At 34.5% G+C, this 16,097-nt stretch overlaps 1 protein-coding gene across 1 annotated transcript in view; it reads left to right on the forward strand.

The window, feature by feature from the left end:
- Positions 1-14,963, forward strand: part of LOC149797853 (NF-X1-type zinc finger protein NFXL1-like) — a 104,587-nt gene extending 89,624 nt beyond the window's left edge. Inside the window, exon 19 of the mRNA XM_089962868.1 lies at positions 5,679-14,963. Coding sequence (XP_089818994.1) covers positions 5,679-5,930 — 252 coding nt within the window. The 3' untranslated portion in view covers positions 5,931-14,963. The remainder of the gene's footprint in view (positions 1-5,678) is intronic.
- The last annotated feature ends 1,134 nt before the right edge of the window (positions 14,964-16,097 follow it).

Genomic DNA, 16,097 nt, shown 5'->3' on the forward strand with positions numbered 1-16,097 from the left:
GATTTTCTTTGCTAGTGGGTATGAGTCCCGCAGCATGATGGAACATATTCAGAGTGTGTTAAGTTGTGGTGCTTTGTATTTTCTCCCCTTTGCACAATCCATCAATACAGTCTGATGCTTTTCCAACTTCCAACCAATCCAGCTAGCTAACTGACTGGCTGTCTGTTGACTCTTTTATTCAGAGTTAACTTTTAGTGACAAGTTTGAGCTCAAACCAGCTGTTTGTTCTGTTATCAGTGGTGTACTATGGGGATCCATCCAGCTAATCTGTATGGTTGTCCTTTGGTCTCCCCTGCTGGTTCCTATGGTAATCCAAGAACCTGATATATGTTTTATCCTGTGGCAGCTATTATAGTATGCCTCTTGATGATACCTCTTCATCACTTCTACCCAGTATGATTTATATGGATGTGGTTGGCTTCCCTGGAACCACCAGGAAAATGCAGGGACAACCTCTGTCAGTTTGTAAACCCAGATCATAATGTGGAAAAGACTGAGCTTAGCTTTGATGCTGTACCTAAAGAAATCAGTAGGATCTTGTCTACAGCCAAATGCCTGGTACTAGGGTCACTGAGTCAGGGTCTCTGTGGACGTAGATGATGAAGATTAACATCCCTCCTTATGTCTGCTCCAGCAGTCTCATAAGATTGGGATGAGTACTAATCATCTGTCCAACAAGATTATGGAGTCCAGTAGCACCAAAGCCTTTTTTCAGAGTTTATGCTAGAGCACACTTAGACACATACCATGTAGAAGTCCCAAATTTGTATAAAGACACTACTGCAGTAAATGTCTGCCTCAATTTTCTATAATATAGACCCTCCAGGTATTTCAGACAACATTGATGTTGGTAAGAAATATTGTTCTCTTCTTGTCCTGGCTTCACTTGCAGTCTTCATAAGGCAGGTCAAAATCATGATTGAGAAGCACTGAGCTGCACTGTGAAAGTTGCTGATAGGCAGCTCAGGACACTAATAAGAAATGCCCTGATTGCCTTATGCAGCCATGATTTAGTGAGATGAGATGCTTTAGATTGCTTATCTTCACTCTGGCCTCATCAGTCCATAGCATACAGTTTTTTCCTTCCCATGTTTTTTGGAATCTGTATAGTGAACATGGAGATGCATTTTGCACAAGAATTGCCTCTTCAGCTCACCTTACCTTCTTCTTCCTCTCATCTGCATCAGTCTCAGCCCAGAAGATACGACACTGTAGCCTGAGGGACTTTGATGATCAGCATGAGTAGTTTTGCTTTGAATAGCAGTTTACATGGAAATAATAATTACAGTATAAAAATTATCTAATAAAGCAGAGAAGCGCAGTTTTTCCTCTCCCAAGCCTCAGAATAAATGCCAGTGACTCTTGCCTTGCTGCCTACAGACATCATCCTTGTAGACACCAGGCTGGTTTATTTTTGTCATTGACCTATTTCTGGACTATGAATGGGTTATCTAAATTGTTTCAAATAGAGTAAGAATTTTGTTCATTCAGCCCCCTCTTCTTGCACCCATCCTTTCTCAGATGATGAGGACAGGAATTTTGTCAAACTTTGCACAGTAAGTGGGCAGTGGAACCTCCAAAATAACCTCTCCAATTTGTATTCATGACTTTCCTGGTGCCAGAATCAAATGTAAAGTTATCTCTAGTGATCGACCTGAGACAGTTCAACAGATTTATAGCTGCATCCAGGTTCAAGGTGGAGACAGCATAGTGAATACAGTTTTCCTTAAAGAGGCATGAGTTCATGATCAGTCTGTGATTTCAATTTACTTTCATATCCTGATTCAACCACATCACAAGATCCTTCAATTTTCTTTCATCAGTTCTGGGAACTCCTGTTTGTACTCAACATCAGCCCATGAGTCTTCACCAATACAGTTATAGACCATATGTCGTCACCCACTTGAGGTCAACCTTGACAACAGTATTGGCAGAAATCACTTTAGAGAACCCTTTAAAAGAAGCTATGGTCCCTGTGGATACCAGAACACAAATTTGGAGTTCCCACCATTTGTCTTGCATCACTTTGTATCAGTAATTGATAACTTTGGGCCAGAGGAGAGTGCCCACCACATAAATCACTTGAAAATAAAGGCCATATTTCAATGCCTTTAATTCCTATCAGAGTCACCGCTGTAGGAAGGCTTCTCTCTTAATATTGGAAAATTCTGTGATGGTCAGTTACAGATGAGTGGCAGGAGACCAAGTCTCTTTCATTTGGAATTTCCATCGCTGGTGCTTCCAGCATTACATCATTGTACAGATAAGACATTGCTGACTTATTATCAAGGAGAGGTCAGACTCTGTGCATCAAGTGGTCTCACCACCTATTAATCTTACATCAGATTAGTATGAATGAGGTCCACTGATGTTCAGTCTGTTGTTGTTTGAACCTGGTATAAAGGAAGTTCTATAAATGTGCGTTCATAAAATGGTCTACTTAGAAAACCCAAAATGGATGATTCCTAGTGTGGTTCATCTTTAGATGATGATTTTGTTCATCAAATAGTGGCTGATGAAAATTATGTAGGCCTATTTTTTAAAAGTTATGAAGTGTATCAGATTAATCGAGCTAAGAAAGTGTTCATGGAATTATCTGTGAGTGATTTTGAACCTGAAAATGGTGATAAATTTGCGTCAGATGTACATGCCTCAAGGACAAAAACAGATGGCATGCTTGTCACATTCCCCATTTCAGTGGTATTTTGAAATTAAATGTAAGAATAACAAGTTATATTAAAATACAGACAATTTAAAAGCAGAGTGCAATTTTCGTTTCTTTTTTTAAAACAATTTATCCCTGCAGGATCTTGTGCTATAGAACCATATAGCCCTATAAAAGTTAAGATAAATTTAACTAAAAAGAATCTAAAAATGAAATTGATAGGTAAATATATTTATTTGTTCAAAATATCTCTGAACAAGCAGACTATGGCTTTAATGGACTTAAAATCCTAACAGCATTATGGAAAAGAGTAAATCTGGTATAGTAGTCATTAAAACACTGATTCAAGAAAGTCAAACTTTGGCAAATCTTAAGCTTGTGTCAAAACTTATTTTGGAGCATAATTTCCAAAAGACAATACCTGTGAGCTGTGGACAGTTGTACTTAACTCCAAACTTGTTCCATCTGGCTAAGCTAGCTATGTATTTATGACCCTTCATACAACAGATTTGTGAAAGGTGATTCTCAGAACAGAACAATATTCATACACTGGGAAAAAACAGATTAAGCTCAGAAAAAAATAAACAGATTAATGCTTATACAAATAGGGGCCTCAATCTTTAAAAGACTTTGATTTTAATAGGGCTCTAACAGAGTAGAGCAGGAAGAGAGAAAGATTGATGTTGAAATGTTTGGTAAATATTTTTTCCATCCTCCTCCTTTTCGTTATATTTTTGTGCCCCCCCCCGGATAAAATCCTGACAGAGATCTCAGACATAGATTACACTTAACAAGTTAACTTAATATTGTGAATGAGCTGAGGAATTCAATAACATCACTACAAGCATTTCATGCAAGGACTGTCCTGTAGTGGCTAATCAAGGTAATTATTGAAGAATGAACTATGATTTGTACTAATGGCTGTCACACTAAGTTTACTTAAAGGGTGCATTCTAAGGATCGACAGTGATAAAAGCTTCTGTTTCAGATTTAGTAACAATAATTTAAAATAAAACCCCATAAATCTCTTGATTTTGTCAACTCTCTATAGTACCTCTACTTTGATAACACATAAAAGAATGTTTTCTAAAAATTGTTTTGTGTGTTTTGTGCCATGAATGTGTGTGTGTGCATTTACAATTTAAAATTTTAAAATGTTAAAAACATTAGAAGTTAAAATGTAAACATAACAAATGGCAAAAGCTTTCATCAGAATCAGTAAATATCTTTTATCAAGATCAGTTGTCTCATTAGACCCTGGTTTATGATGTTTACATAGGCATCTCTCTCTCTCTCTCTCTCTCTCTCTCTCTCTCTTTTACACACAGACCTGGTTACTATAAAATATCACCAGCCCATGCTCAAATTCAACAAGCACAGACTACAATTAAATGCATCTGTCCAGTACATGTCATAATGCTAAATATCAACACAAAGTAAATGTGCAATCACAATCATGTGTTTATTATTGTCTTTCAGTCAACCTATTTCATTGCTAAAATCATCCTGAATCGCATAGGTACATTAATTGTTATTATTTTAACGAGATTAACATAACAAATAATAATAAAGACAACTAATTGGAATGTTAATCTTAGCATGTCCAATAAGTTGCATACAGGTTTTGTTCAAAGTTGACTAGATCTTGTTTACACAGTTTCTTTATCAGACAGATAATGAAGGCAATGTAGGTGTTGCTGACTAAGATTCATTAAACAATGAATAGGCCTTACATACTTTATCAAACAATCAAAAGAGGTGCCACCAATTACTCTTGTTACTGCTACGTTTCCATAAGGCTATACCACTTGGTTGGTGTTTGTAGATGAAATCTATCATACATTACCATGACATCACTGGAAGCTGAGTACCTTCAGGGTACATCCCAATTTTTGGGTCCCTCCGCAATGAATTTCTGACAGGCATGTGTAACAGCAGTCACTTCAAACAGAAATAACTGAAGCAGTCATCACCTGACAGTGATTTGTGAACCAAATCAGTACAGTCTGTATGGATTATTCATGGCAACACACGTGAAAGATTCCAGAACCATGAGATTTTTAATGCATTCACTGTATTTGAATCTAACACTTTCACCAAAAATGTTAGTGTTATGCCACAGCTTGGTAATGATCACTTGGACACACTGATTACTAATTATCATCAAACAAAATGAAACTCTGATGTAGAAAATAGTGCCAACATAGTAAAGGAGTGGAGGATTCTCAAGTACATTATGTGAACAGTTATAGTTGACTGTTAGCACCTGAGTTGCTGCCAAAACTAATTTCAGTAGATGGAAGATAGCTGAATGTGATTTATTAGATGTAAATTTACAAATGATTCAAGCACGGAGTTTGAGCAGTAATGTTGCAGGCAGTCAGTAAATGAAAGGGAAATCAAAAGAGACATCTGTACCAAGAAAACAGAGAGAATGCTTTCACCCAGTTGATGAAATTAAAGTGTGTGGATTTACTTTAGTGAAGATGGAACCTAAATTGGTGATATTAATGTTTGAATTAAGTTTTGTTTGGAGAAAAAAACTTGTGGTAATATTTGCATCAAATCTTAGGGATAAATGTATAGTTTGCTGCTACCACCTGATGAGACCTATGGATGAGTTGAGGTTTTTTTATACTGAATATAAATAGATCCATGTGTTTCTGTCAAGTAAATCAATGTCTAGTTGCACCCTTGACAGTTTCGGGAAGACTGTATGGAATGTATAGTCGTACTCACCTGGCATGATTTTTAACCATTCTGAGCTGTAGAACAAGAGGTTTCCTTAACAGTGCTGAGCTGTTTTTTAAAATTCTATTTTTCACCTTAAAAGGTTCCTAATTCATACCAAATAGTGAGGCTTTGAGGATGGGGTAGATGGGCTCAAAGTTTGCTTTAGTGGGGCTCAAAGATTGGGCTGGTGGGGGTGAAAGTGGGAATCATAGATTACAGAAGCACAGGTACCTGCTGCTTTGTTGCAGAGTTTATTATGTATTATTTACTTATCTTATAGAAGGAAGAAGAGATAGAGAGACAGAAGAAAGAAGAAGAGTTAAAGAAACAGCAAGCAGAACTGGAGGAGTTTGAAAGGAAAATGAAAGGCAAAAGAAGGAAGCAGCGTAAATACCATGAAGTTGTTGAAAAAGAATCCTGTCTTCAGAAGTTCATGGGTTATATCATTGTATGCATTGGTGTTGTAGTGCTTGCATTATTTGCAGGTTATCTTTTGTCAACTAAGTCTGAGGCCATGGAAGAAACTTTTTGATGATGGTTCCTGTTCTTTTGCAATTTCTCTGTAATTAGTTAATGTTTGTTTGGTGCAATATTTCAAGAATAATTGAACTTGAGTTGCTCTATATATATTTGTATGCTGACATGACAGTTGTAGGGGCATGTATGTTAAGGTTTGCATATTGGTTATTTCAACTTGAGTTCTTGTATGTATATTTGTATTCCCACATGACAGTTGTAGGTTTGCATATTGGTCATTTCAAATTGAGTTCTTGTATGTATATTTGTATTCCCACATGACAGTTGTAGGTTTGCATATTGGTCATTTCAAATTGAGTTCTTGTATGTATATTTGTATTCCCACATAACAATGTTGTAGGTTTGCATATTGGTCATTTCAAATTGAGTTCTTGTATGTATATTTGTATTCCCACATAACAATGTTGTAGGTTTGCATATTGGTCATTTCAGGTACCATGGCAGGGTACATTTCATGTTATAGATAAGTGCCACAGAACTACAATAGCAAAGTACTCAAAAATAGCTTCCATTTTTAAAATAATTAAAATGCAAACTTTGTTTGTCCAAGATAAATATGTTACACCTTAAGTATGAGAGTTATGCAGCTTGGAATATGTTTGGCATATACATGCAGCATGAGGGAAGATGATTATTTTGATGTGAACTGGCTCAGTTCATAAATTATCTAATTTCTTGAATCTGATTACAATAAAGTGCACTTGCCACTCACATTGGACATCTTTATGATATTTCACAAAACAAAGTGGATCCAAATACCTCAAAGAGGGGAAGGAGAAAAATAAATGCAGTAGAAAGGTTAATTTTTCATAAAGTGGTGTTTGCCTGTATTCTTCTACTCAAGGTTTGACAGAACAGCCAAGGACCAACCATAATAATACAATTTTTTTCCAGCTAAAGTCTATCTAACTTGAAGGGAAAATGTAGTGCAGATACCAACATTAGGTTCTTAATCAACAAAATGAAGGGAAGAAGCATATACATTGAAACCTTTTATGACTGAAAGCTAAGTAAACTTAAATTCCCTTAATACCAAATCATGTTTCTTGTCTCAAACTTGTTCTTTAAGTTAGTACTCTGTAAATCAGTAAACTGAATGAAACTTTGGTCCCTAATGTATAATTTATACTCAACATTGAACTGCATAAAACTGATAGGAAAATGTTGTCTTTGTTTACTTGGTTTTGTGGGTTTGATGCCATTTTTTAGTATATGATAGGTTTATATGTGGTGGCCAGTATAGATTTGGTGAATGAAAATTACAGGAAGGAAAACCTATTATTACTAAAATTGAGGCTATAAGAAGCTACTGGCAAGCTTTCTCAAATATCCATGATGGTCAAGCTGAGACTTGAACCTGCATAGACAGAAGTGAGATGTGAGTGACCAGTAAAGGCAACTGCTTTATGACACTTGGCCCCCTGTGGCCCTGTCTTTCAAAAGACCAATCAGCATTGCAGTTTAAACTAAAACCAACATAGAAACATATACAAATGCAGTAAAACTCTAATTATCACACATATCTTATTTATAAACTTATTGTCTATTTATGTTTGTCAAAACATTCAATACTTACTGTATTTATTTGTGAGATAAGACCAGATCACTGAATTATATCTCATTCTTAGCTGAAAATAATGAATCTCAGTAAACTAGAAACTACAAAAAACTCAGTGTTTCATTGTCTCAAGGGATTTGTTCTGAGGTTCCACTGTATGTCCATTTAAAATTGGTTTCAAAATTAAAGATAAACAAATCTCAATTTTTACAGCAGACCTTTATTCTGACTGTAAGTTTATAATTCAGTGAATTGATTCTCTTATAACTGCACAGACCCAGATCTTTTGTCATATAATGTGCCGTCAGATATGTGTGTGTGCATTTTGTTTGGATTAATCAGTGGAACAAACAATATAGACCCTGATCTGCAGGCGCATTATGCTATGGGAGATCAGAATCTTTGTTGTTTGCAGTTCACTCAACTTATAAGCGAGTTTTTACAGTTCATTTGCATGGATTCCTTGGCATCTGAAAACCTTTTAATAACCAAACATAAATGTGTGGTTCTTGTAAAAGCTGTAACATCAATAGCCTTGCATGGATTAGTGTCTTTATCTATCAAAAGAATTTTAATTGAAAGAAATATACACATACATTTTCTCTAGAAAATTGTTTTTTCATTCCTTGGCATTCTACTGTATGAAATGAAAATGATGTTACCCTATGCATGCTGGATCTTGCTTTCAGTATGTGAGTTGGCACCATTTTCATTGTCTTTGTAATTGCTGTTGATTAACTTATGCTTTTGTACAAAACATTTTCATTGTATTTTTCTCTACAGATTTCATTAATTTGAGATTTCATTATAGAATGCTTTTATCATTAAGATTTTGTTGTAAAATAATTTTCTGAAAAGCATGAGTATTGATTTCTACAAAAAAGTAAATGACCACGCTGTCACACCCATACCATTTCTGTAGTGGTATCCATTGTCAAGCAGCCATAACAAATGGCAAATTGTAACTAAATTACAATATTTCTGGATGGATTTAATTTAAAGTTATAGTTCTTGATCAAAGCATTGTGTGAAGCAGTGATAACAAATGGAGAACTTATAACAAAATTACTATATTTCTTAATGGATTTGACTTGCATTTATGGTTCTTGGCCAGAGCTTAGTGTCAAACATGAATGACATCAACAGTCTTGGGCAGAGCATAGTGTCAAACATGACATCAACAGTCTTGGCCAGAGCATAGTGTCAAACATGACATCAGCAGTCTTGGCCAGAGCATAGTGTCAAACATGACATCAACAGTCTTGGCCAGAGCATAGTGTCAAACATGACATCAACAGTCTTGGCCAGAGCATAGTGTCAAACATGACATCAACAGTTTTGGCCAGAGCATAGTGTCAAACATGACATCAGCAGTCTTGGCCAGAGCATAGTGTCAAACATGACATCAGCAGTCTTGGCCAGAGCATAGTGTCAAACATGACATCAACAGTTTTGGCCAGAGCATAGTGTCAAACATGACATCAACAGTCTTGGCCAAAGCATAGTGTCAAACATGACATCAGCAGTCTTGGCCAAAGCATAGTGTCAAACATGACATCAGCAGTCTTGCATATGTTAACAGATCAGCAGCTTTATCTATCTGAAGAATTTTTAAGGCGATCAAATTTACGCCTACTTTAACAAATAACTCCTTTGCAACAAACAAGGTGTCATATTCACCCAGTATAATTTCTGATTGCATAGCATTCAGCCAAATGAAAATGACATGTCCCTATGCATGTTGTGTTTCGCTTTCATGACATTTTACTTTGTATCATTATTTTTCTTTTTGCTATTGTTCTTTACAATCATAAGAATCTAAGCAACAAAAACACATGATATTGAATACCAATACAGGAATGGAGGATGTAAAAATTTACAAGTACTATCACTTGGCAGAATGATTGTTGTGAAACAAAAGAGTTTTATTTTCACCCAATACAAAATCTCATTCTACAGTATTTGACTATTCGAAATAAAAATGACATTCCCATATGCATGTTGGATCGCTGTCTTGATATGCAAGTTTTCATTGCTTTTGTAATGGCTTTTCATTATGTTTTTGTTTAGTGTTTTAAAAAAACTTTACTCATGTTATTTTCCTTAGTTTGAGATTTCATTGGAGAATGTTTTTATTGGTAAAATAATTTTCATTCTATGGACAATTAATAATTAAAAATAGTTTAGACATGGTATTTTGATACAGTCTGATTCCAGTGGGATAACATATTTTTGTTAAAAATGGGCCAGCTAGATTTATTATATGACATTCAGTTTTATCACAACCGCTATGACCTGGAAAATTTGTTATAATTGTTGCTTATTTGCCCATTATGGTGAAATCAGTTACCTTGTGATTATTACACAATTAACTTTGTAATGGAATTTACTGAAATGTTAAAGGACATGTATAGATGTTTCAGTTATAATTTATGTTTTAATTTTCTATGGTTCGAAAAACATTATTTTTTGATCTAACACATTTTGGTCACACACAGGGTTCCATACTGCTGAGAAAATGGTAGAATGCAAGAAATAAGATTAGGTTTGTTTCCAAAAGAGAAGAAGCTTGTAGGTTTGCATTAAGTCAAAGTCAGAGAGAGGCTTGTAGGGTTGCAAAAAATGTCAAAATCAGGAACAAGCTTGTAGGTTTTCAAAATGTGATAAAAATCTGAGAGATGTTTAGAATTTTCAGAAGTCTCTTTTGATAGATCAACTGCAGATGAAAAATCATAATTTAACTGATTGTACATTGGAGTGTCGAGTTAGATTACCAGATTTTTTAGAAGTTATGGAACTCCTTATTTTTGTTAGCCATATTAAGTTATACTTGCAATTCTCTGTCAGTGACAAATCCAGTCAAACCAAATCACACACATTTTGGAAACTGTACAAAAGACCTCTAAGACACATGTCAAAATGATCTATCCCTAAAATGGACAGCAAATACATTAATATCAGTCAGAGAAAATTTAAGCAGCAGAACAGTACAGCATAAACAAAGTTTCTGGCAAGAATATTAGGTACAGTAGACACTACAATTTTCTGTTTTTTTTTAGGTGAAGTACCAATGTCATAGTACAACATTAATTATCGTGGTGGATATAGAAGGGGACACCATGCTCCTTCTTTTAAAAAATAAATCCCTTGTGGTTTATCATATTATGGGCTTGATTTATGATTGATCATTCTAATTTTGTGTGCATTTTAAAGGTTGAGAGGAAAAAAACTCATTAATTTATTGCAAATTATTAATGCATCCCAGACCTTATGTAATGAAACAGAGTATTAAGATATAACTAATTGATCCCAAATGGTATAAATATTGTAGATATGTGCACTTAAATGTTTCTCATTAGAGCTATACTTGTTTCTAAAGATACAAACTCTGTTTTAGTGCATGATCAGATGTCTAATTCAGGATCAACTCTAATGTTATGAGAGAGTGTCATAATAGAAGCAAATATCAGTCTTTGAAATACTTTGTTTTCTATACCAAAATGTTAATTCCATTCATTTAGGAACTTTAGTAAACCATAACAAATAAATTTCATCCAGGAAAAAAAAAGCTGGAAAAGACCTGGACTTTTTATTTAGAAATGTTTTTGGAACCCTGTGCGTAGTTATTAAATTGTTGTGTTTAAAACTCGACATTTAAAACTGTTGCTACCTATACTAAAACTGGTCCCTGCACCTGATATGTTTGCAGAAGTGATATATGAGGGAAAGTTCGCACTCGATCTAAAATCGAGTTAACAGTATAAGGGTCTAGTGATAAGCTGTGATATGAACAGTGAGATTGTTGAAAAATTAAGACATAACATTGTTAGGGACCAGTGATAGGCTGTGAAATGAACAGTGAGGTTGTTGAAAATTAAGAAATTTAAACTGTCAATACCAAACCTTCAGTGAATCAAGTTGTAGGTGACTTTCTAGTACTGTGTCTAGATGCCACAGATGCAACCACCCTTATGTTGCATTTAAAGTGCAAAGTTCTAAGTAAAAAAGGGGCCCTAATTTATTGCCAGAAAACATTAAAACTGAAACAGTTACTAGACTTACCTTTTCATATTATATTGTCTAATATCAAATTTGGTTTAGATCCATGAATTCCACTAACATCATTGAATGGAAATTTTGTCAAATGATAATAATAATAATAATGAGGACTTTGTATAGCACCTAATCTTTAGAAGCTCTAAGCACTTTGCAACATTAGACAACACCTATAAGATAAAAAACATATAATGATATGATTACAAAAACAAACACCATGAAATTAGAAAACATTAAAAAAAATCATTCTGAGAGTATTTAAGGTAGAAAACATTTTGAGAGCACTCTTGAATGGGATCACTGTGTCTTTGTGTCTAAGTTCAGTGGGCAATTCATTCCACGTTGCTGGGCCCTGGTATGCAAAAGAACGCTGTCCATATGACAAATGGGGCCATTACTTCATTTTGAGTCTCATGGAAAATATGTGAAAATTGAACTTGACCTAGTTTTTTTATTCTTTTCATGGAAAACCTCATGCTAAATTTGATTTCAATTTATGAAGTCATTCTGAAGCTCTTGAATGCAAATGAAATTAAAGGCTACTTTCAGTCAAACAGGAGGCATAACCATTACATTTTGCTAGAAAATGGCAATAACTCTTTGGTAATTGATTATTTGAGATAGTAAATGGTGGAAACCCTTCAATGCCTCAGAATCGAAAATAATATTTAGCTATGCTGTGTTTAATATTTGCTGCTTTTATTTATCTATATTAATCAGTTAGGCAAAAGTTAGAAAGCAAATAGATATACTTTTAGTTGTATTTATCACAATCAGTAAATGGTAATGAATTATTTACTTTTTTTCTTGATTTCCATTTCCCCCTGATAGAACAGAGTTGGCAGCTAAGAGTATATAGTTTCATGTCTTACATTAATTTTTGTCTAAATATCTTTTTACCATTTAGAAGAATTGGAGATAATTTGATTGTTTGTCTTAGAAAAAGCAATATTGACAAAGCCCTTAATGCTATTTCCAGGTTGCACAGTTTAAGCATTCAGTCCATACTTTATTTGAATTTTTAAAGAAAACAGATTCAAAGAAAGAAAACAGTTGCCATTTTCTCTTTTTGGTTAAAGGTTGTGACCATATTCTGCACAGATCCACTTTAATTAATATAACAATTCCATCAATACACTTATGCAATAATGGATGGTTGGATGGCTCTGTGATGATATTACAGTCAGTAATTTGGATAATCAGCCTTCATTAATTTTAGAGCAGTTAATGTATGATGTTCATTGGCTTTCTTATGAAAAGAAAAGAAAAAAGAAATGTCAATATCTGTGAAAAAATATAGAATATGTTTTACTGACAAACCTAATTCCTGGAAGTTGAAATGACTCCTGAAAATACCTGCTCAATATAAACAGACTTGTTCATTAATTATGGGCAAGGAACCCTAATTACTGTTAAGGGGTGGGAAGAATCCAAGGAAAATAAGGCCTAGATTTCACCAGCAAAACTTAAAGGTGGACTTATGATTAAAATCTGGCTATGTGATTGGCAGTACTTTTATGTCTCACTTAAAATTAAAAAAATATTTTAAGTCTAAACCTAATCTTAAGACTTACTTTGATGAAGTTTGGGACATGGCTGGAATCTACCTACATAACTTTGGTCTGAACTAAAGCTTAAGTCAAGAGTCTGGCAGTCTTATAGCTTGAAACTTAAGTCAAGAGTCTGGCAGTCTTATAGCTTGAAACTTAAGTCAAGAGTCTGGCAGTCTTATAGCTTGAAACGTAAGTCAAGAGTCTGGCAGTCTTATAGCTTGGAACTTAAGTCAAGAGTCTGGCAGTCTTATAGCTTGGAACTTAAGTCAAGAGTCTGGCAGTCTTATAGCTTGGAACTTAAGTCAAGAGTCTGGCAGTCTTATAGCTTGGAACTTAAGTCAAGAGTCTGGCAGTCTTATAGCTTGGAACTTAAGTCAAGAGTCTGGCAGTCTTATAGCTTGAAACGTAAGTCAAGAGTCTGGCAGTCTTATAGCTTGGAACTTAAGTCAAGAGTCTGGCAGTCTTATAGCTTGAAACTTAAGTCAAGAGTCTGGCAGTCTTATAGCTTGGAACTTAAGTCTGACTTAATATTGACCAAACAAATGTCTTAAGTAGATATTTAACTTTAAGATTTATTAATATGTAGGTGGGATAGGGACCTGCCCATCTTTTTCAACATGCTCAAAGATGAAATTCTAGCTAAAATACCTCTGAAATTTGACAGGATGGTGGAGTACATTTTTAAATCAAACTTTTTCAAGCAAAGATAATTTAAATTTGGAAATTTAAAGTTCTATCATTATTCAGAGTATGCAGGACTGTCAAAAATTTGACTTACTGTTGAAGTTTCTTACAAAAATAATACTGGATCAGGATGTATTTTTCATCTTTTGTGTTGTACAGATCTAATTAAACAATATACTTATTGGTGTTTTTGTTGATACCATCTTGGTTGAAGCAGACCTGCCAACTCTTACAATTTTGCTGTAAGTCTTATGAAAATTACCCTTAAAATATGGACATACGACATACTAGCAAAAACTACAGAAAAATGATCGCTGTCAAAAAATCCAGATAATTGGTTCATCCATGTTTTGTTGAATCTGGGTTTCATTTTAGAACTAGTGAAATTTTTCAGGCAACCAGACTAACTTTACAGCAGCACCCCAGATGCTTTAAACTGCACCTATTTGTTCATGTGAAGCATCTGCATGATCAGACTGTTGATTATAGAATTTTTAAAAATGGCGTCCAGAAAGCGATGCATGTTTAGGACGAAAAAGAAAAGTGTTAATAATCAACACAGAAGAATAAAAAGGAGTATTTAGATTCTTGTGAATAAAAGCTGGAAAGGACACAATTATATTTATTGAACATCACGTGCCAATTTGATTATGTCTTGTGGTGGGAGATATGATTGCTGTCGTCATGTGAAATGGAAAATGATTTCCAGGAATTATGTCAAGTTGAGAGACAGCTACAAGCCAGTGAGCTGCATAGGGTTTGGAACAAGAGTTTATGCAAGTGTACTAGTGGTAAATACAGTCTACACATACTTTACAAACTTGTCAGTTGAACATAATGTTTATCGTCAAAGCATCAAACTTTTAATTACATTTTCCAGCTTTGCAGTAGCAGTTATTGATATTTTGTTACACCTTACAGAAAACTGGTCAATCTTACGGAAAGAAATCAACTGCCTTACTGAGACGGACTCATCAGGGTTGGCAGGTCTGTTAAAGTGCAGCAAACACTTCCTATGTTAATACCTTAAGTATTTATGTTGCCAGATAGATGTCTAGGGATTGCTAATCTTAGCAATTGTCCAGGAAATATAAATATCAATTATATTTTCAGGGTGTCATCAGGTATGCTTAATAGGTTTGTATCAATCAGATGAAAATAAAGGTTTGGTATGAAATTTTTTGATTTGCTTGTTTATTTTAAAATTAAATTTTATTTTGGCAGTGTTTCAGCCTGGACACACCCATGCAGGATTCACACCTATAGACACAGTGTCCCACAAAAAGAAAGAAATTTTCTTTACCAAAAAAGCAAAAAAAAAACATGGACAAGGTGCAAGGTGCATATTTTATCTTTAATTTGATACATTTGCATCAACCAATAATTAAGTATTCTAATTTCTCATTTTTGTTGTAAAATAATAAATTCCCTCTAGTGGTCTGTAATGATTGAACCAATACTCTACAGGCATATTTTCCACATTCTCCTAATCATATGTATAGATGAATGGATGGAGGGAGGGAGTCATGTACTTAATATATCCAGTAATATATCTAGGCTTGGAATTAGATAGGTACCCTGTCCTGACGTTATATATACCAATATATTTTTCTTGAAGCATGGAGCCAGTCTAGGCTTTGAATTCTTGTAGCCTGAATACAAATATGAAGCATTTTCCAATAACAGTTTGAGATAAGTTCCACCTCTGTTTTGTTAGCATTTATTATCAAAGAAAACCTGTAGTTTTGGAAACTTTTGTAAGTTACATACTACCAACCTTGACATAGTTCAGTTTACTTTTGTATGGATGACAAAGGTTTACTAAGAGACAGATATGAAACAGGGATAACATATTTATTTTTCCCAGTATCACACATACGTTATGATGGCAATCAGAAAGATCATAGAGATGTTGACTACTAAACAAGACAGAAAAACCCATGAAAGCTGAGATGAAAGATCAAACTTCCATTGATGACTTTGATTACAAAATGGCAGTACCAAAGAAGAAAAAAATTAATGCACATATTCCAAGAAGGCTGGCAACATGAAACTAGCTGGCTAAATTGTGATTCAGATGAAAATTAAATGCATTGCACCTTGTGCAGAAGTTCTAAGAAAAATAATTATGACTAGATGTCAAAACTTTATGAGTTACACTTTCTCTTTTTACATGAAGTGCAGTGACAGTCAGCAAGAGACAATGCTTTGTGCAGTAACTTTGCTATTGTAGCAGACAATACAGTCACTCAGAAGAATGACTCCCAGAATGGTGCCATGTGTTGTGTATGTTGGTTAACTAAAAAAAGGA

Source organism: Sinohyriopsis cumingii, chromosome 6 (assembly GCF_028554795.1).
Source record: "Sinohyriopsis cumingii isolate HCF-2022 chromosome 6, ASM2855479v2, whole genome shotgun sequence".
NCBI lineage: Eukaryota > Metazoa > Mollusca > Bivalvia > Unionida > Unionidae > Sinohyriopsis > Sinohyriopsis cumingii.